At 42.8% G+C, this 21950-nt stretch overlaps 1 protein-coding gene across 11 annotated transcripts in view; it reads right to left on the reverse strand.

The window, feature by feature from the left end:
* Nucleotides 1–21950, reverse strand: part of lmo7a (LIM domain 7a) — a 49720-nt gene that overhangs the window by 22039 nt on the left and 5731 nt on the right. For all 11 annotated transcript variants that reach the window (XM_080478618.1, XM_080478623.1, XM_080478617.1 and 8 more), the window contains exons 2-8: nucleotides 20464–20534; nucleotides 18399–18468; nucleotides 13121–13227; nucleotides 3775–3805; nucleotides 2594–2707; nucleotides 1388–1622; nucleotides 532–781 (exon numbers count right to left, since the gene is read on the reverse strand). In XM_080478618.1, the coding sequence (XP_080334744.1) occupies nucleotides 532–781; nucleotides 1388–1622; nucleotides 2594–2707; nucleotides 3775–3805; nucleotides 13121–13227; nucleotides 18399–18468; nucleotides 20464–20534 (878 nt within the window). The remainder of the gene's footprint in view (nucleotides 1–531; nucleotides 782–1387; nucleotides 1623–2593; nucleotides 2708–3774; nucleotides 3806–13120; nucleotides 13228–18398; nucleotides 18469–20463; nucleotides 20535–21950) is intronic.

The raw sequence follows: 21950 nt of genomic DNA on the forward strand, positions 1-21950 counted from the left end.
GGGCCCCCTCTACCTCCAGCCGCCCTCCCGCCTGCCGAGGGGCTGATGGGTATGGCGAAGTTGGTGGGAGCAGCTGGGGCGGGGCTGTGGAAGCGTCTGCTGGCCAGGTCGTCCAGAACAAGGTCGGGGTCTGGTCGGTCTACATCCGACTCACTGCCGCTCTCATACTCGTAGGCCCACTGGAGATTGGATGCGGGCAATGCACTCTGGGAACCTTGACTGTTGTCGTAGAGTCCAGGGGAAACCCTGATTCCACTGTGGTCATTCCACAACAATGAACAGTGAACACACGACACCACCGACCATTCAAAGACAACACAGTGAATGGAGAAGAGACAGGCAAAAACAACCACTTCAGTCATCTGTGACACAAACCAGACATGCAGGTATGAAACCTTGACACCTTTAAACCCTTAATCACTTCTTGTTGCATTACCATCAAAGAAGAAATGACTGGAATGATAACTTGTCAGTAGTTAACTGGCACAGCATCTCCAAACAGATGGAAATGTGTTGTGATTGTTGTGTTACCTGGTGAGAGGGCCCTCATCCTCTGCGTAGGTGGAGCTGCTCCAGCTGCGCCGGCTGTCCTCATTGCGCTCTGCCCTTTTCTTCCGTAGTGGAGCAGGCACATAGCTTGGCGCCTTGTCTTTAGAGGGTAGGAACTGGTTAAACTGACTGGTGGCTTTAGGTGTGATGACTAAAGACCGGCGGTAGCCGGTAGAGTCCTTGTTCTCAGCCATCTTATAGACGGAGTCTGCCTCGGTGTCACTGCCACAACCTGCGAGGTGAAGAGAGACGGAAGGATGGACAGGTGTTACAGAATGGGGGCATGGAGCCACAGAGTCGAGCGGAAAAATGGAGAAACAGAGTGAGAGCAGAGCAAAGAATAAGAGGTGTGTGTTGTGTGTTCTGGTGTGACTTCAGAGGAGTAACAGAGGGGTGCAGGGAGGCCTCCTCATTTACAAGCTGGTGTGGACAACTGAGGAATGTCTGACAGTCCTCTATCACAAAGGGAAGACATGCTCTGAGATCACTGTAAGGCAGTCTTCTCTCCATTAAAATACTAAAAAATCTGCCGTAATATAGATAAGCACTGTTATTGTTGTAGACTCAGATTTGATAGCACATTGAGAAATATTCATTTTCCAAAGTATACCACTAGATGGCAACGCACATTTGTTTTCACAGACTCAACCAGTTTCCTCCTGTTCTGCGTGTGTTCCCTGTTCTAAACTATTCAAAGTTCAATAGAGATGAAGTGGACAGTAAATATTAATGAAACGGCACAATTCACAAGTCTGTGAGAGTCAATCTCATCACATAAACAGTCACAAAGTTAAATAATTCAACAAATGGTTCAAATCAGTTTAAAACAACATCCTACCCTCGCTGCTGCCTTTGAGAGTGGCCTCGGATGAGATGCTGTGGGGTCGGGAGCCGAAAGAGTCCAAGCTGTCCAGGGAGTTGTCTCTCCTGTGTCCGCCTCCTCCTCCTCCTCCACCTCCTCCTCCTCCTCCTCCTCTCAGATGGTTGAGCTCCTCTCTCTCCGAGTACCAACTGTCACTGAAGCCGCTGTCTCTGACGCTGCTGGCTCGCTGACTGGATGACTCCTGCAGAGCCTTTCATGGAGACACAAACAGTCACACGTCTGGATAACCGGGGGGGCAATTACAATATTTAGCTCCACTGTGTGTGAGGTGAGATCGCCCAGGTAGACTGTGAAGTCTATGCTGTGTGGCCTCTCATCCCTGCAGACTGGGGGAGTGTAAACACACTCTCCTATACCATCCATAGGGGACAATGCACAGTACAGTTTAAAAGGAAGAAGCTCATGTTTTCCCTTCTTTGTCAAAACAAACAGTACCGTGATCTGCGCACACTTGACGACTGTGTTTACTGCTTTAAAGAAATGTCACTGTACACAAATATACAAGGAAGTCCCGGGAGACACGTTAATCCCAACGAGGAAAAACCTGCCAAGCACTTTGAAAAGAAAATGATTTTCAGCTCTGTAATCAGTTGAGTCCTACCAGACAATACAAGTCCACAAACAAAGCCCAGCCCAACCCCACACCAGTGAATTTAGGATTATCATAGCTAAACCTGTATCCAGCTGCTTCTACTGAAATGCTGTGTACTCCCATGAATTATAGAGGTTTTAAACACCAACTATTAATTTATGTGAGGAACAATGTGCCAAATTTAACACTTTCAAAAGCGGGGGAGTGCGAACAGGCTTCTTCTGGAAAGAAAGTGTCTATTTTAGCATGTGGACTTTGTGAACTGTACGCCGTTCTGTAAACAAGATTAAAATAGTTGAGTCAAGGGATCAGGTCATTTATGACTTAACGTAGCTTTGGTTTTAGTGGCCAGCAACCTGCGGCCCCCTTGGCCTGTTGCAGTCATTTCTTCCACACATAGTCTGCATACCAGGCAGGATACAGAAATGTACTGCGCACTGGCTGTAAAAGAGGATTTGAAACATGCCGCTTCTAGTTTCCACAAGAAAATGAAGCATTTGCTTCATGAGAGCATTAATAAGGCAGCTCACACAGCTTAACAAGATTATTGGCCGTTCAGAAGACTTTACCTTGTAGAGTGCTGTGCCCAATAGTCCCTCGAAAGCCTTGAGATCTAGGTAAGGTCCATCATAGGAACGTTCACTCTGAGCTCTTCTACCCAGCCAGTAAATGGTGATCAACACCTGGAGAGAAAAACAACAGTCATCATGCCTGCCCAGGAGAGAACATTTATTATCAGGTTACTGCTGCACCTTTACCCCCAGTGGCGGATCCACATTATGTTTGCAGAGCAGGCGATTGTCAGTAATGGCTCTGCTCCGACTGAGGGTCATATCACCCGTGCTTATGTTTCCAGCCTGATCCAGAAAACTCTGCTGCTGTCAGTGTGTGTATTATGAAGCTCCACAGGTAAATAAAGTGCACTGAAGCAAGTACACATCAATGCAGCACCCCTATTATACATGATTTGTTTTAAACTGTCTGTGCTTTGGTTTTATGTCAGAATAGTTAGAAACCTGCTGCTAATGCAGGGTAACACCTAGAGGAAACGAGTTTTGAAAGTCACATCTGCATTTATAGTTAATATGGCATTTAAGAGGCTTTTTAAAAGGAAATGCCATTTTTATGGTTTCCAATTTAGGGGAGCAGCTTTCTGGGGATGAGTTCACCTTCTGGACTTTAATTGAGTTTGTTTCACATTTTCTTATGGGAAAATCCTAAATTTTACAATAATATAAAGCAAGGATTCAGATATTTTATTTTATTCTCTCAGTTTCTCTGTGTAATTTAGTTGCAAACATCCCCAGAATATTTGTGAGGATAAACACTAAAGATGAATGAATTATGAATTATGAATTTAGTTGATAAATATTTCAAAGTTGTGCAGGATGATGCACAAAGTTAAGAGTTAAGTCTATTATAGGGAAATTACTTAGTTCTGTTTGCATCCCATAAAGTTAATACAATGATTTCTATTAAGTCACAGTTGACCATAACACAGTTGTGAGTTTGTTTACAGTCATTATAAAACACAGAAATAAATAATAATCTGAGCAAAGTGAAAATGTTTTTAACAACATACAGTTTAAATAGGTGAAAATTCCCAATTTATGTTTAACAAAAAAAGTTATCTTTGTCTATATCTTTCTTGTTTTGCACTGTACTTAGTGGATTTTATAGACACTTGAAAAAGCTGAGAGTGAAAATATGTCACTTTCCCCAATAAATCGATATCTCTGTGAATACTCACATTTTTCAGTCTCCTGCTGGTCTCTTCGTCCCTGTAAGAAAGAGAGCAAAAAGATAGAGGCGTGAGTGTATGAGAGAAAATGACAATAAAAGAACAGAGGGCATCACTGTTGGTCTGTGTGTTGAGCGGTGAAAGAGCTGGAAGCTGAGAGTACAATCCAGCCAGCCCTTCTCTCACCCTCACACAGCAACACAAAGCCTGTGAGAAAAACAAACACAAATTTGGAAGAACAACAAAAAGAATCCTAACAAGCCAACAAAAAAAAAATTATTATACAATCAAATTTATGCATAAACATTGAGTTCATCGTCAGGGATGTAAAGAGGTTCTTGTTTCTGATTTGACCCTGCTGCGGGAGAAACAAATAACATCTTGCTGTCATATTCCAGATTTTCAAATAATTTGCGCTGTTTTGGTCTGAAGCCAAAAAAAACCTCACATCCTAAACCTGCAACCCTTAACACTCCCCTCCTGTTACATCACGTACTTGTCACGTAAGACGGCTGCAGTGTCAGTAATAACAGACAAAACGCAGCAGCAACGTACAGTAACCCCAACAGTCACCGGAGGAGATTTACAGTCTTCTTTACATCCTTCATGCATGCTCCACATTCCTGCTATCATGCGGTAACACAATAGCCTCGCATGCTTCTCCGTGCGCACGAGCACTCGGGTTTCTGAGAAGCTTGCTCCTAATGTGCACTGTAAGCAATAAACCTGCCGAAACTGTGATGCCTGTATGGCGGCGAGGGCTCAGATCACCGCATGTCAAACAAGTTCAGGTTCCTATGGGCTGTTTGGGTTCGGGGGGGGATACAGGAGGAAGGCGGTATAATTAAACACACGGTCTTCATTCTTTAAGTACGAGGACAAAACAAAGGACAAATGCCCCATCCAGAACAGCAGTGAGTGTCAAGAGCTAATAAATCCACTTTTTTATGAGGTGCTTAAACTTCACATGAATATTTCTGACTTTTTTTCTATATAAACAAATATTTACATGATTCTAACAACAGTGGCTAATATTAAGATCAAATATGTCTAAGGCAGCCTTATAGAAAGATAAATATCCAGTAGATTGATGATAACAACACTGCAATAAACACATTTTGTTTATAGGCCATTATCAAACCTCCTAAGGTCACATCATCAGACACATCAGGTCTGGTTGTTGTTGAGACTTTCTGTAATTTCTCCTTTCAAAGCCTCTAGCAGTCACACAAATGTCATCAATGCTTCTGAATCACCAGATATCCTGCTTTCATTAATCCTACATAATCACACTCTTAACAAGACAAACTTCACCGTCCAAAAAAATACATGACACTATGTACAAATAGAAAAAGAAACAGCCAAAGGAGGCCATCACAGTAAATGTCATCTAGACTGTAAAAAGTGAGCGAAATAGAGATAATGAGGGGCAACAGTCTGAACCGGGGCAGTTTAAGACGTGAGTTGAAGATAAACAGAGATGTTTGTGTCAGGATTTGCTGCAGGAGTGTATTACAGAGTCCATAAGCAAACATTTAAAAGATGTCTGTCCCATAAAGTATATATGAGGAGATATGGGTGGAACTGAGAGAGGCAGAGGAGCATCTGAAAGTATGAGAGTGAATGTGTTATTCATGAAACGATTCCATTTATCATCATAGTGTTTTATACGCCCCCTCTGTGAATGAGATCTCACATCTCAAAGGGGGACCCTTGAATAACATCAAATTCAAGAATATCCTATGCCCCAATTAAAAATGCAATATTTCAACAATATAGCAAATACATGTCAAAGATCCTATTGAAATTTCACAGTTTAATATTGTACAGACCTTTGTATTCAGTTTGTTGCTAACAGAAATAAGTAAAGCAAACTGTGTTTTGTTTGAACAATATGTAAGTGTAGTTGAACATACCAAAGCTGTGGGCCTTATCACCCAATAATAAGCTGTTATTTCATAAGTGCTCTTATTAAAATCCGGATTGAGGTATGTTTGAGTACTTGTGGGGTGTTGTTCCATTGCTGCGCTGCTCCTTTCACATTTAAGCACATTTAAACAATTCTTCCTCCGCTATGAGCATTTAGTGTTCGTGAAACAAATCAAGCTTTCCCACCGTTTCTTGTCTACGTCATCATTTCACTCCAGGGGTTTACAACAGCACAGAAAACTGCCCTGGACCTTTACCAGTGTACCATATTGTGATTTTATGGGCCCAATAAAAACGATGGGTGTAAAAAAAAAAAAAAAAGAGCCCTTCCTTGTGTGGCTTGGAACATAGTCCCAAAGTCTAAGATTATAACAGTGGTAGTCAGGGCCAGAGAAAAAAAAGGAGCTGTATACAAACACGACCAGAGCCCCGCTTCATGTAATGCTCGTTTATGACTTGTGGTAACAGTTCAACAGAGGAGAAGGGAAAAAGCGCTATTTTCAGGCCTCTAAAGCCTCGGGACTCTGCTGTAGCCTGCTGGTATCAGCTGAGAGCTCATATGATTGAACACGCACAGTCTGAAACCCGCAAACTCTCTAAACTTCCCTCAAGCTGCAGTATCAGTTTAAACGATCACGTCAGGGTCGACGCAGGCGGACGTTATTTCTCTGTGTTTGAGAAATAAAGGCACATTCAGCGTTTTGCAGGTGCATCTCAAAGAATTTGTGGATTATTGAAAACAGCATCGTTTAATCTGTTCTATCGCCACTCTTCAAAAAACAAGATCACTTTTAATAAGTGCAGGCACCAGTTAAGAAAAAAGGAAAAAACTTTCAATCTAATGAAACCTTCTAATATTTTAAGATACGGTAGTTTTGTGTGACAAATTTAAAATATATGAAAGTTTCTCAATTTGAAGAAACAAATAATTTCGTTGTATTCTAATTCTTTGAAGAGCACCAGTATATAATTGACAACAGATGCCTTCATGTCGCGTTTTAGCCTTGTGAGGATTTATTCACGTCACCTTACGGTTGTTTTCCAGCACAGCAAAGACTGTTCAGGATGTAGAGAGAGAGAGAGAGAGAGAGAGAGCGCGTGATCTTCAATACAATGTACTCATGCTGTCTTTAATAAACAGATAATTCTGACAGGAGGAAACTGTTCAAGATGTTCTCATAATGTCCTAAAGCTATTAATTCCTATCTTGACCTCTGTGAGGTTAACACAGACCTTCACACCACCAGGGTCAAAAGGTGAGAAATGACCAGATCCACATCAGCCTGAGACGCCTTTAAACTTCCACTGGAAATATAAAGATGATGAAGACTTTAATTGAGCAATTTAGCAAACATTCTGGATCACTAAGAAATAGCTTCATTACACAATTATGACAGAGAAGTTACAACCAGCATGCTTCAAAATATCGGCTTTTAAACTGCACACATTAATTTAATTACTTAGATTTAAATGTATAAAGATGTACCCTCGGTAAAATAAAAGCGAGCGGCAACAGTAAAAAAAAGTAACATGCACAAAAGCTGGTCAGTATCGTCAATCACTTCCCAGTTTCATAACTTCAGGTAGATGAGCTCTCCAGCCAGATTGACAGATGAATGACATCCATGAAGTGAGCTGAAGGCCACTGCCATCAACAACACCAACTCACCTCAGCTTCTTCCACGCCATAACCTCAGAAATAAATACAACGAACCAACTCACAAAGCCTCAAACGAATGTGTGTGCACTTACAATCTGAAGCATACCTCTGGAACACAGATCACTCGCCCTGCAACAATCCATCACACCACGTGTGCAACGCTTCATCTATGTGCTCTCATGATCTGGATTTAAGCGGGCAGACAGACCCGAGCAGCTCTGAGAAATTCAGAGAGTGAGAAGAGACCAATCAGCTGTGGGAATGACGGTGGCGGACATCATTGTGTCAGATTTTTTATCCGAGACAGTGCGGCCTCTGTGAGTGTGGAAACAGGGTGAGGCTGGCATTTCTCTCACCAAGTCAACTGCAGAGCACAAATATAACCCTTGTGTTGCCCTTTTTACAATCCAGGGCTGTGTCCGTGGTGTGGAAACTTTATTGGCCGCTCTGCATCACCACTCGTCTGGTTTCACAATCGGCTCACAGTTCACACGTTGCTGCCACAAGAATGGATGTTAGTGCCTTATATTAAACTATGAAACGGGAGTGCCGGCTCACTAAACCACACCCGAAATGTTAACACACGGCACACTGCATTTGTCTCGACCTATCAAGACTCACACTTCTCAGGGTCAATTTTAAGCAGGTTACGTTAACAGTACACACACAGGATGAGGTACAATATACACTGATGTAGGATCAATGGTGATAACAAGCTGTGTGACCTCGCACACCAGTCTGGGAAAAAAAAAAAAAAAAAACTAAAAAAAAAACATTCCTTCAGGTACATCAAACGTGTGGTTTGATCTACAGCCAGGGACGCCATTGCATAATCATGTCACACGAAGCAGCCACTCCTCTTTTCCATTGTTTGGAACATGCCATCGACATTCTTTGAAGGACAATCATAACGAACTTGCCAATTGTGCCTCGCACTGTTTCCTTTTTCTTTTCTTTTTTTGGTGACAGGAGAAACGTCAGACCGTGTCAATAATTTGCTCAATCAGACACAAGAGAGACTTTGGACCCCTCTCTGTGGGGGATTTGTTCCGTCAGCTACTGGAGGTCACTGTGTAAAAGCTGGACTAATAGCCAGGCATGGCTTACCTCAGTACGAGTAATACTACAGTGTCAACACGTTTAATAGAATAGCTGACGTTTACGCAAGGAAAAGCATTAAAAACGCCAACTTCATGGTAAAATAATTGAGGCTGACTGATGGTAACTTTAGTCTAGAGGTGAACATAGGCCATGCGGAAATGATAATGTTATAATTGTGTACTTAGGAGCATTGACACTGATGAGCTCGCCTCGTTTTTCCATAAATTACTTTCATCAGTGGCTCAGATTAGGTTCACCACTGTGTTTGCATTTGAAAACTTTCCACAGGGTCGACTACGGAAGATGTTACATATGTACAAGTATAAGAGTGTCATTGATAAAACATGATTGGGAAGTCGAACTCACCAAGTGTTGAATTGTTATTTCACAAATAAGATGGGACAAAGTAAATTATCCTCTTGCTTAAAATTGCTTTGGCTCAATTGTTTTAGTCACTACGCTAAGTTAACATCACTACGTTTCGTTGGGAAAACGTTCCTTATTCACAAGCATTATTATAACTGCGCTTCTATTTATCTGATGAAATTTAATATGTTTCGTTCAGCTCAGGTCATTCGGACTCGGAATTTAGTTGGTTGTGCAAAATAAAAGCATGGCTGCTTGCAGTTCCGGTAAAATGGTAAAAAGTGAGCTGTGGAGCTAAGAAACTCTTATTTATCAACTTGGTTTGTGCCATTCTTAATGTGCATTACACGATCCACTGAGTTCCTCCAGTGACTGACACTATGAGACACACTCCAGTTGAGATGGCTGCCACAGGTCACCTCCGACGCGAGGGGAAAGGTGCAAAACGAGGGATCAGATCAATCTACTCAGGATAGGTGTAAATTCCTTGGATTTCATCCACTGCCAGATCAGATATGCCACATTACCTCTTAAAATGTGATAAGCTGAGGTATGCACAAGATAAGCTAGAAGTTCCTGAAGCCGAATCATTGATGTGAGCGAGTTCCTCTGCACCGACAGTGGAGCAGCACCAAGCATCACGTTACAGTAAAATGGCCGCGCCGGCCCACGCTGTGACTGCACCAGATGTTCTGTTTGAGAGTTTGCTCTTTTTTACAAATAGCACTTGTAAAAAACATTCGGAGAGGTCGAGTGTGAAGCTTTCACCTCACGTCCGTTGCCATCTGGAAAAACCTGACGCCTTCTGCACCTTTCCCCTCATGTTGGCTCAGACCTGAGGTCTGAAACCAGCCAGTCCAGGCACATTAATTTCTAAAGAGCGGCTAAAGGTCCAGAGTAAGTGACTGGGTTGACTCCCACACACTTTGATGATTCAGTGAGTCATCTGCTGCTCTCGAGTGCCCTCATATCCTTGGCAGCTGTTAAGATACTGGCAGAGTTGGTCCTAATTGTGAATCACAGTCTCCGGCGATGAATCAGGTCCGGTGTGGTCAGTGTTACAGCCAGACGTGTTCAAAGTGAGGTTGCGCTTGGCCACAGTTGAACACGTGCACAACGAGAGGAGCACATCACCGGCACGGTCTCCACTTATCAGCCTGAATCCCTGTCACAACAGTTTGTCATGCTATATTGCAATTTTGAGACTGAATGAGCTTGCAGCTGATAAAGGGCTTTATCAGAGAGAAGGTTTCACAACACAAGGCCAATCAGGACAGGCGATGGTGGCGAGGGCAATACTACAACAATCGCACAGCTCAAAGGTCAGATAACCCATTCAATAAGCTTTTATGATGGTCACAACGCCATTCAATATGAATATGAGACACACTGTCAGTCCTAACAGCTTCATTCTTCAGCGAGACCATTAAATCAAGGTTTATGAGACTTTCTATTCATTGCAATAATACTTGATGTGTTTTGCAAAATGCAAAAATGCAACTATTGGTTCACATATTAGTGAGCAACATGTCAGTTTTCTTTTGGTTTGTTTCTCTATTTCTCCCCCTGACGCGTTGTTTGATCTGTAATAAGTTAGAAAATCAAACAAGCACATTAAAAGAGCTCCAACAAAAGAGCTCAAAGCTTAACTTTAATTACTAACAACACATTTCTGGGCTCATCGGGTGGGAACCTCCTTTCATGTGTGTTTCGTCTCGTCGGTCCCACGACACCTCCAGGAGTGTGGACAGAGATCTGTGATGTAGCAGAGCCTGTCCTGTAATGCTGCTCAACAACCACTGCCCACTTAACAAACCCAGACTGCACTCATGTAAACTCTCGGTACCAACAATGCTGATTCTCACTTCTCGAGCCAAACGCTACACGCCGTCTCAGAAAAGCATCTGGTCTAACTTCACATGAAACCAACAAAACATTAGAGGTTCGTATGACCACGTCTGATGTTTCATTTCTAATGGCAATCCTGTTTCATGAACGGCCACAAAACTGAGAAACTTAAAAAAAGAAACTAGCCGGTGCTTTACCGGTAAAAGTGAACATTACGTTCTCAAAGCTGACAGACGGGCCGTTTCAAACATCGGGGTTTCCGCTTGTGAAAAGAAAAATCTCAAGCAACCGCGGAGAAAAATGGCCACAGTGCTGCTGAGGCAGAGAGCGGCGAAGCTGAGCGCAGCACCTGTCAGACAGGGTTAGAGGGAGTGGAAGTTGGACAAACACCAGGGGCAAAGACAGCTGATAGAGACTTTCCCTCTCTCCCATTCTTTCTCTCTCAGGGCTCTCTGTGTGGCTCATTTGCTTAGACTCTGATAAGCAACAGTGTAATAAAGCCATTGGCAGCCTTGTGTGAGATTTTCTGATCGTGTTTCTCTTTGTGTATTCTGCCGCTGGGCAAATAAAACAAAGCCCACCGAGTCAAATCCTCACACACGATATCTACGTTGAATTAATGGTACAGTACTGACAAATCTTGCTCTAAATAAAACACACTGATTCTATCTACCGGGATGATTTCGAAGTCCAATATGTGTGGCAGGTTTAGTTATTGACCTGTGTGTTGATGGGAAGCCGCAACATCTGAAGACACAGACCGTTTGAATTAACTGACTCCTGCGTTGAAACATCCGAATATAAACAGGAGAACAAACCAAACTCAGACAAGCACACACACAGGTGGACTTTATAGACCACAACCCATACCCTAACCCTATGAGCTGGGAGAAGACTACTAACTATAAAAAGCTCCTCTGCCATGCGTCCTGATACCATTCCAATCAATCCTGCTGCTCAACATGAGCCTTTGCACTAAAGATAGGACAACAGGATCACCTCGAACGGGCCCCCGCTGTCAGACGGATGTAATGGACTTGAGTTGGGTAATATCTTTTTTTTTTTTTTTTTCTTTTTTATGTCGAAACATTGCCATGAGTATCCTTTCTCTTTTGGTTGCAGCCATATAGAAACAAATCCTTCACCCGCAGGATCATGGGAATAGGTTTTGCAGGAGGGGAAATATCCGGTAATACAGAGGGAATAAAGGCCAACAAGGAGATATCTTTATATCTATGACTCTAAATGAGACATTTAGTGAGCCCTACCTTAAAATTGCATTTGTTTTTCAGAGGGAAGAGGGTGTGTCTCCATGAATGAATGGCAGATTTGCTTATTTAAAGTCATTTTTTTTTCACTTGACATTTCATATATAGGTGATGTGGTTTCTGAACTGTCGGTTTTGGTTAAAAATCCTGCCAGTTTTGAGGGTAAAAATTCTCAACGGATTGGAGCAGCGTCTTAAACTATGACTAAAGTTAAGCCAAACTACACAACTTGGTGCCAATATCAGATGTTGACACAAAGAACAGGGGGATCACAGGTACGTAGCTTTTTTAGGTCGACACCTTAAAATGTCGTCGGCTTATGTTTCGCCCGAACTAAAGTATTTCCTGTTAACTAATCCACCTCAGATTCAAGCTGCAGGTATCGCTGCTAAAGCATTTTTCTTTCTTTGTGCTGGCACAGCACAGGGAGTGTGTCGCAGCGGATGGACTGTACAGTGAGCTCCGTTTCGCTCGCTCATACAGGCGCACCTGCCTGTGTAAAAAAAAAAAAAAAAAAAAAGTGAACAGGTTGTTCAACATACCGCACGCTTTTCAAATTAACTCGCAAAGTAGTACAAACATCTGTTTAAAGCCTGAACGACATAATTTAATCACAAAGTCCGGGTCAAATTACACTGGGAGTTTTTGTCATCATACCACATTCGATAATTGAGAATAAGCAACCTGTCCCGTCAGCAGTCAGCACAATCTATGTACAATATTTCTTTGTTGACTCATATTGTATGAGAGGCGTTTTGCTCGGTGCCAAAACCAAATTCGTTGTCTCATATTTTTCAGTTAAATCCGACATGCTGCGCGCCCTTTGCTAAGCTTCGTGAGGCAGCTACTGTATTTGCATCAGTTACATCATACTCAAAGGAAAAACACAGTACTCCACCTCAGCTTGTGTGTAACAACAGAGGAATACATGCACACTGTAAATAGCTCTGACCTTTTTATAACGGCAGCTTGAATCATGTCTCACATGAGACGACATGCGCTCTACAGCACAGTCAAGAGTGGACATTTCCTTGGAGCATTCATCACTTCTGTACACAGAAACTGAAGCACCTTGAAGTTGGAATGAATCTAAAACCTTGAGCTGGTGTCAGATTACAAGACCGAATGGGACGGATGGATATCAAAGTGTTTGTTTTACAAGGCGCACAAAGTCACGACTTACTTGACTGTAACTCTCGAAGACAAGTCTTGAAGATCCCCAGGATCAAAGAGCTGCGCTTCCTTTAGTCCGAGCTTCCCGCAGGCCTTGAGGAAGACGTTCAGGTTGTCCTGGATGTAGAACAAAGCAGAGATGAGGGCTGCCCAACCTTCTGAACCACAAGACTAATCAGTCAAGAATTCTCTGTTGGGGGAAACAGCCTACAAATGATTGCTTCCAAAGTTCATATCAGTAGAGGGAACAGGCGAGGACAGGGAGGAGCATGTGTGTAGCAAATAAGAAGTGACCCGGTGCATAACACACACACGCACACACACATACACACCCACCCACACACACACACACACACACACATGCAAGTGAAGAGGGAGGAGGCTGCCTGACAGGAGCTGAGTGACAGCAGCAACTCTACCTGTGGGCCGGGTTAGGGTGGAGACAAAACCAAACCAGGAAGTATGACATCAGAGTCCTGCAGAGGTCCCACCCAACCAGCCATGCGGGTGCAAAACACACACACACACACACACACACACACACACACACACACACACACACACACACACACACACACACACACACACACACACACACACACACACACACACACACACACACACACACACACACTCACACACCCTGAAACTGTCCCCTCCCCTCCCAGCCGAGCCCTTTACTCGAGAAATACCTGTGGAATCCGCGGGGTGGTGGAGTATTTTGGAGACGCGGTTGCTATGCAACAAGAGGTTGGGTGACAGAAACTGACAAATATTTCCCTGAAGCATTTCCAGAGGACCTGGGAGTGGAAGGCCAGTTTCTCCTCCCACACCGAGTCAGTCGTGCACATGACATGAAGTTTATGTATGAGCACATCATTTGCACAGATGTGCGAATTGTAACGCAAGACAACAAGAAATTCATTTTGCTCTCCAAATATACACAAACCTCATGAGTTTCACACAACTCTCCGACCACAAAATCAACATTTCTTTTCCGGTGTTATGGCTTCCCCCCCGTCTTAATCCAAACTGTCTCGTTCGTAAGTCTGTACTTCCCGTTGGGACAGCCCCGCTTAAGAGGGTTTTCATGTCATCACACATGGTTTCAACATGGGCGGAAATAATTAGGGGTTGCTGGTTCTAAATTTAAATCGCAAACATGGTTATTAGCAAACGGTAGGAGAGCGCTGACCTTTTCATGCAGCCATCCTAACAGCTAACAGCTTTGCTTGTCCCTTAGCGGCACTTGACTGGACTCTGTCCGGCACTGTGGCCCCCTTAGTGCCATGGATCAGTCCCACCTTCACTGTTTGGGATTATGGTGTCACTCCTCATGTAGTATGTATGTAAATATTGTTCCTTTTTACATTTTTGACAATCACTTCTAATGTGCTTTTAGTTTAACTTTACAGTCTAAATGCTGCTAAATACATAAACATCAGATGATTCATTGATTAAGTAACATCACGTTATTCTACCCCTTGTTGGGAATCAAATACGTGACGTTATTCTTCATTTCAATAATAAATAGGATTAGTGTTAACTTTCTTAAACAGCGAATAGCTTTTATCCCTGGAATTAATTTTCCTTGTCTCGTGGTTCTCATGCACTTCTCAGTGAGACTAAATTTAAAGCTGTCATGCAGTGAGTACAGCGTGTACAAAGTCACAGAGTGATTACATGACACCTTGCTTATTTTGCGAACTAACAAAACAGGAGAAACAGCATTCACATTTCAGTGCAATGACTGAAAATAAATAATAATGTCTGGAACATTTCAATCATATTTTTGGAATTTAATTTCAATGAATAAACGACGCATAATGTTGGTTGGACTGCGTTTCTTTTTTTTTTTTTGTCTTCATTAAAATAATGTTAAGATGATAATGACATATCCAGTGAGATTTAAAAAAAAAAAGTTTGCCAAAGCATATTTACTTTGTTTTCAATGCAAAATACTCAATCCTGCAACACAAAAATCAGAACAATGAGCCATCAGCATGCTTCACTGAACTGAAGTTTGGTTTATGAAATTATTATGTTAATTTAACCCTTTCTCCAAAAAAATTCTCTCTCTATATATATATATATATATATATATATATATGTGTGTGTGTGTGTGTGTGTGTGTGTGTGTGTGTGTGTGTGTGTGTGTGTGTGGTAATTCCCACACGTACATTTGCTGTTATAAAGTTATACAAATTACAGAATACATGTTTCTAAAAATAACAAATACTTACAAAACACTATTACCATGAAATTGCTGTATTGCGAAAGCAGAAAGTGGATTGTGTAAGACATGCAGAGAGAACTCCATCCCAAGATTTTTTTTTCTTTTCTCAACTATGAGTTGTTAAGTACTGTCATTTTGCACCTTCCAGGAGATTATATTGTCTCTGATGGCATGCATGGATGTTTATTTAAAGTGAATTTAAAAATGTTACGGAAGAGTAAGTCTTGATATTATCTTTAACAACACAAAAGGGTGAAAACACTATTTCTAAAAAAAAAAAGAAGTCAATAAGCCGTATAATTATCTTCACAAATTTCAAATATATAATTAAAGAGGCTTTTTGTGTTCGATTAAAACGGTGCAGGATGAGCATAAAAACCCAATTCAATATATTAACTATAAGATATAGGCGTTAGGCTCAGGATGGTGATATCAAAGAATGTATTAAAAGGTAACCGCCATCATGAGGCATGAATTTAACTCAACTGCAAGGGTATTATGAGCAAACTGAAATCCCCCAACCCACCCACCCTTACCACTGAGTCCCAGAACATGCAGAGATAATGATGTTGGAGGAATGTTATGCTGACTTGTGCCTGCACATAATCCTGCTAAATATGCTGTACCCATCCAGCAGCCTCTAATCCTCTCAGGCAGACTCGAGGTCCCCGATTTAAGCACTTCACACCGAGAACACATGAAGACTTGTTGCTTAATGTGTCTGATATGGTATAAAAAGGATCTCCTTCCCAAATGGTCACATTTTGGTCAGTGTGTTTCGTTCACTGCAGTCTAAGATAGGCACTCTACAATTACCCTCAAGTGACCCCTGCCTGTGCCTCAAACTAAAAGGAAAGCTATGGTTAAAATATCAGGCTACAATTTTTTTTTTGAAACTCGTAACAATAAACTGAGAAAAGATGGAATAGTTGAAACTCTGCCTTTCCTCAAACTGGCCCGATAAAGTCTGATCCAGTTATAACAAGCGCCCGAATAACAAACTGTAACAAGACATGGTGAAATGTATGCCTGTGCACAGATGATTAAGCAGACACTTCAATGAGTAAAGACACCCTCTGGGCCAATGCGGCTGTCTGTTTATCTCCTCCCCTTTCAATGTCGACTCACCAAACACTTTGTGTATGCAGGGACATCTAACACCACGTCAATTACGATGTATTTATAGTGGGCAGAGGCTGATGGAGTCATCTTTAACCCGCTCGATGTGGTTTCACCCCAGTGAGTCTCAAATCCAGGTGGACCCATGCAGCTCGCTGTCCAACCGCACGACTTCTTCCTCGCTAAACCAGCAGCGGCAACAACCAGGAAACCAAGAACCGGGCCTGAAACTCAGGTCCTGTGGCCCAAACCCACAGCTCCCAGCGAGTCCTGCAGCTGGCAGGGAGCTGTGCTGACATGTGAAACATTCTCTTGGACGCGAGCAAAACCGAGGAAAAGGCCTGGCTCCAAAGCCAATGTTGCTAAATATTCCACAAAACCAGAGATTTACGTTTTTTTTCCCCCCTTCGTTCCTTCCAAGGTTTTCACCCTGCCAGAGCTGGAGGCTGGTATCGATTTAGAGCCCTGAAAACCTTTAAGATAGCAAAAAAACACTTATGACTGAAACGGTAGAAAATGTTCGTATCCGAGTGTTAATGAGGCGTGTGCGCAGAGCAGTGATTAAAGTCATACTTCAGCTACAAACCTTAATCAACATTTTGAAACGCAGTTCAACGTACCTCAGTCCCAGCACATGCTTGTCACGATAATGACTATGGCTGACGACACGGAGGGTTTAGAGTCCAGGGCGAGACTGCTTCACATGTTCGAGGGAAAAGCTTTTCTCACAGCACAGTGAGAGTGAGTAACGTTTGTTTGGAGCCCTCCACTTTTCTCCATGTGGTTGGCAGTAAGTAACAGCCTCAGGCCAACAGGAGCCTTTTAACAATTTTGTGAAAATTTATGATCAGGAGGTTTCAGGTCTGCGTCCAAGTCTCAGAAATACCACACAAGTGCTACCGATGGCAGAGATACTCATTACCTCAGCAGGTGCCAGCCAATTCTGCTCCGTCCAAAACAAACTGGCAGGAAATGTGATTAAAGTTGGAGGACATATATCATGACGCATGTGGCTCAGTATGTTGGTGGCTCATGTTTTGAACTCCAAGTTCATCCCGATAGATTCCCAGCACTTTGCATGGCCACCGCTGTCGTGGGAGTGTGTGTGTGAAACGGGTGAATGTGGCTGAAGCAGTGATAATGTGCAACGTTACTGAAGTCCATCTGCACGACTTTGCCATTGCAAATGTATGTTTGTGTTCGGTCTATTCTCCGTTGAGCGTCCCATTGTTTTACAAAACAAGATGAGTAATAAGGAGCCCACACTGACAGACATGCAGTCCCACTGCTTGGGTTAGAGTCGGGGCTCTCTGTAATTCCTCCAGACAGATGGGCTCAATTACTCCCACAAAACCGGAGCCGTGATGAGGGATGGGTTTAAGGTAGGTTCTTCACCAAACCTCTACTTTCCAAGGATCGGTTTCCAGACACTCCCAAAACTTTGTCGACTGAGCCACTGTGGCCTCAAAGGAAGGATGTTTCAATCGGAGGTGTTGTAATGAAAAAACACGGATTTAATCACTTGGCATTACATCAACCAAAAATCCACCATTTGACTATGTTGTTTTTTTGAGTCAATGGGTTTGATTGAGCGAAGCCTCAAGCAGGGCAGATGTCATTTTTAGGAAGCAATAAAGGCCTTTCAAGCAGCTCCTCGTTCACTGAACTAATTAGTGAGGATAAAAATGTGGAGTGACAAGCCACTGAGGCAAAGACTTTCCAAGTATCAGAGCTGTCACCAGTCAGCTCGGCTGCCGCTGTCGGCCGCACATCAACATGCTCCTTTAAACATCTCAGACACACTCAGACAGAAGACATCACCAAAACACGAGAGGAATGGCGTCACAGAGAGACAAAACTACACGGAATAAAAACCAGGATGAGCGGTTACATTCACTCAACAGAATAAGAAAACAAAGAACAAGAGACTTACCAGTCCAGCAATCGGTGTGGGCAGCCTGTTAACCCTCTTGATAAGACCCGGCTTGATCTTGTTGATCAGACTGTGATGAGAGGAGTGGAAGGCAGCAGGTAAGTGAAACGTCTTGGTCATTGGCTGGACGGGTCCAGCATGAAGGCATGAACACAACATGTTGCTCAGTCTCAGTGTTTACGACTTTATTTAATGGCGGCCACCTGGACTCAGTTAAGTCAATCGCCAGTGCTGCACAATGATGTAAACAAGCCCTCTGCTCCTGAAACACACCCTCTACTACTGTAACGACCCCAAACAAACCCTGAAAAAGCACATCTCAACTCAGACAACCAGTGATGGATTTAGATACCAGACAGCCGAGATTTATTAACGTACTTCAGAGGGTTTTGATGCCGACTCACAGTCTAAGTGGAAACACTGAATCAAAGTAAAGTTTTTCATTGATAAATTTAAGCAATATTAGTTTGATAACACTGTGCCAGAGAGATTCAATGATGACAAGAAACATCATTTATTCTCGAGAGTTAAAAAAAAATTTTTTGAAGGTTGTTCAAAGCTGCTTTGGACAATTAGAAGTCTTTCTTTCACAATTAAAATTGCACAATATACACAATATATGTGAAGCACAATACTTTCAAAGGAGCAGGAAGTAAGTTTTCTTTCAATTATGAAATAATCAGCTGATTATTTCCTGAAAATGTTGAAAGAAGGTGCAGTCAATAAAAGGTCTCAAAAGTCACAACTCATGCAACTGTTGAAACGGTATGAATCAGCACATTTCGTATCTGAAAAGCTGGAGAGGTCAAAGGCATGAGAAGAGTATAATAATCGTTATATGTCAGACTTGTAATCAACTCAATTCTTACCTTTTATTCCATTCTTATTAGTTTGGCTGCATTAAAACTGCACACAAATTGCATTTACAAATTTTTTTTAATTATTACAATTGACAGCTATTTTCTACACACCCTGCAAACTCGACTTGAGGTAAAATAATTTGTCAGACCTGCAGGCTGGGAGCGGAAGGGACAGTTTCATACTTTGCATGGACTGACAATAGATGTGAAGAAAGTATGCGAGGGGCATTCGGGTTCATGTCAGTCGCTCAGCAGTGAAACAATAGAACTTCTTAATGATAACACACACTTAAGCTGAGTAGGATATAATCATGTGTGTGACCGACAATAAACATTCCTTTTGGAGCAAGAAGCTGTGATAACCAAAACACAATGGGAGTGAAGGCTGTGTTTCGAGGTGAAGGTGATTTAATCTGTCTTCCTCTTCCCCGTGCTGTTAAAACACGCACAGCTCAACACTGAATCAAAGTGTCTATGTTGTTGTCTGAGACTGAGCAAACAGTGGAGTCAGGCTCCAATCAGCAGAACCAATCGCTCCTGCATGGGTTGCTGGTAATTACAGCTTCCTGCTGATTCATGCAAATCACATCACTGTCCATCCACCACCGTTGCCCACATGCACATAAATGGACACGATGCTAAACACTCACAAATGCACACGTCGGACATGAGGAAAGCTGCAAATCCAAAACTCTTATAAGGGGGCATTTAAGTAAATCAATGCATATGCCGCTCTTGCTCACATGAATATGTTCCCCAAACTCACAACTCCTGATGCTAAACAGAAAGCAGGGGTGCCCGGAGTATCCGATGTGGTTTGAGCCGGAGGTTTTCCATTCACTACACTGCTCCTCACAGCTTTCATTAAAGCAGGGATGGCACTCTGCCCGAGCCACAGATCTGTAACATCTGTCAAACAGACAACACAACTTCTCCAGGAGCAGATTGCATTGGATATCCTCAAACAAGACCACAGGAGGCAGATCTCACACTGAAAACATCTAATAAGTACATAACACAGTCACTATTGTGCAGTCTTTTAACACTGGCTCACTTGATGTGACAAACAAACAGTGACCCGGTAGGGGGTCTGCCTGGGAAATAGCAGTAACACTTACGCGGCAGTGCAGACCCTAAGGAGCGCAGAGGGATTCCTTATGAATGAGTGCCTTGAGAGAGGTGCCAGAGAAAAGCAGAGTACTTACTCACACAACCGAACGCCATTCTCCAGCTCTGATCGGAAGTCGCTGCTCCCAAATGTTTTCTTGGTTACTGCCTGGAAAAAAAAAAATATACAGTGATACAGAAATAGTGAGCAAAATGGCAAGAAGGGTTGGGTGAGGAGAAGAGGTGGGGAGGGCTGTGTGCGAGGAGGGGCGGGGAGGCTTGAGAAGAAAGGTAGGATGTTGAGAACAGTAGCAGAGGAAGTCAGAGGTATTTCCTCCTGAGTTCCTGGTTCTACTCTGTCTCTGCGGGACAGGGGTGGGCACCGTTCTCCAGGTATTCCTCAGGAACTCTCAGAAGGCTCGGGTCAACTCACTCAAATGCTAAAAGCTGCTGGGAAGCGGGAAAGCGGCGCTGGAACTACGCTGGAGCCAGACTGCCAAAGCCGCAAGGCTCTGGGAGCATCTGGAGGAACACAGCGCTGCGTTACAGCCTCATGCCTTTCCCATGATCTCAAACCACCACTGCTGAAACACCATGAGCCATTATGTAGGCAAACACACACACACACACACACACACACACACACACACACACACACACACACACACACACACACACACACACACACACACACACACTGCATGCATGACATGCAGCCTTACACACTTAAACGTGTACATATACAGCAGACAAATGGAAACAAACTAAACCCCCTTGATTTTAATCACAACGTTTGTCTGTTCATTTTTATGTCCACATTGTTTTTTCGCAAAAGAAACATTTCCTCCATCTTCCCTCATTATTTCAAGTTGGACTGCATGTTTGTTACTGGAGATCAAATTCACTTCGTAACTGAGTAACCTCCTCTGTTTATTTCTCCAGCAACTATTCGGCCAATCGGTACCTGAGCCACCAAATCCAACACAAATGCTTACCGGGGAAAATAGAGTGTTCCCTTATTTCGGTCCAAAATGTCCCTTCTTTTTTTCAGAACATGTTTTTCATCTCGATTTGGCTGTGCAACAGAAAGTGTAATCTTTAGGCATTCGTGCAAGGATGGAAGAGTGTTCATGTTAATGTCAACTTGCTCAAAAACACTCCCATAATGCAGTGTTTGGATGACTTTTGACAACATTCTTTCAAAACACTCGTCATTTATTACACAATCAGTCAGCGGCTTTGTTTCATGACGTCTTTCTTTGCCGTTAGTTTATAGGACATTTCAGGTCAATAAATCCAGTCAGTGGAGCAGCGGTTTGCACCGTCACCTCACAACAACAACCTCCCTGATTCAAGTCCACGTTTATGTGTTTAGTTTATCAGTTTTCCTCTTAAAGTCCAAAAACATGCATTTGAGGTTGATTGGTGATTTGAAATTTCCTGTAGGTCCCATTGTTGCCTATACAGGGATAAAGCTCTGGAGAAGACGGATGACCACACAGGAAGCTGTATGTTTTGCAAAAGAGGAAGTTATAGAATGGCTGTTCATCCATGTATAGTTTTATTTTGTATGACGTTTAGAAGA

This window comes from Lipophrys pholis (assembly GCF_963383615.2).
Source record: "Lipophrys pholis genome assembly, chromosome: 13".
In the NCBI taxonomy this organism is placed as follows: domain Eukaryota; kingdom Metazoa; phylum Chordata; class Actinopteri; order Blenniiformes; family Blenniidae; genus Lipophrys; species Lipophrys pholis.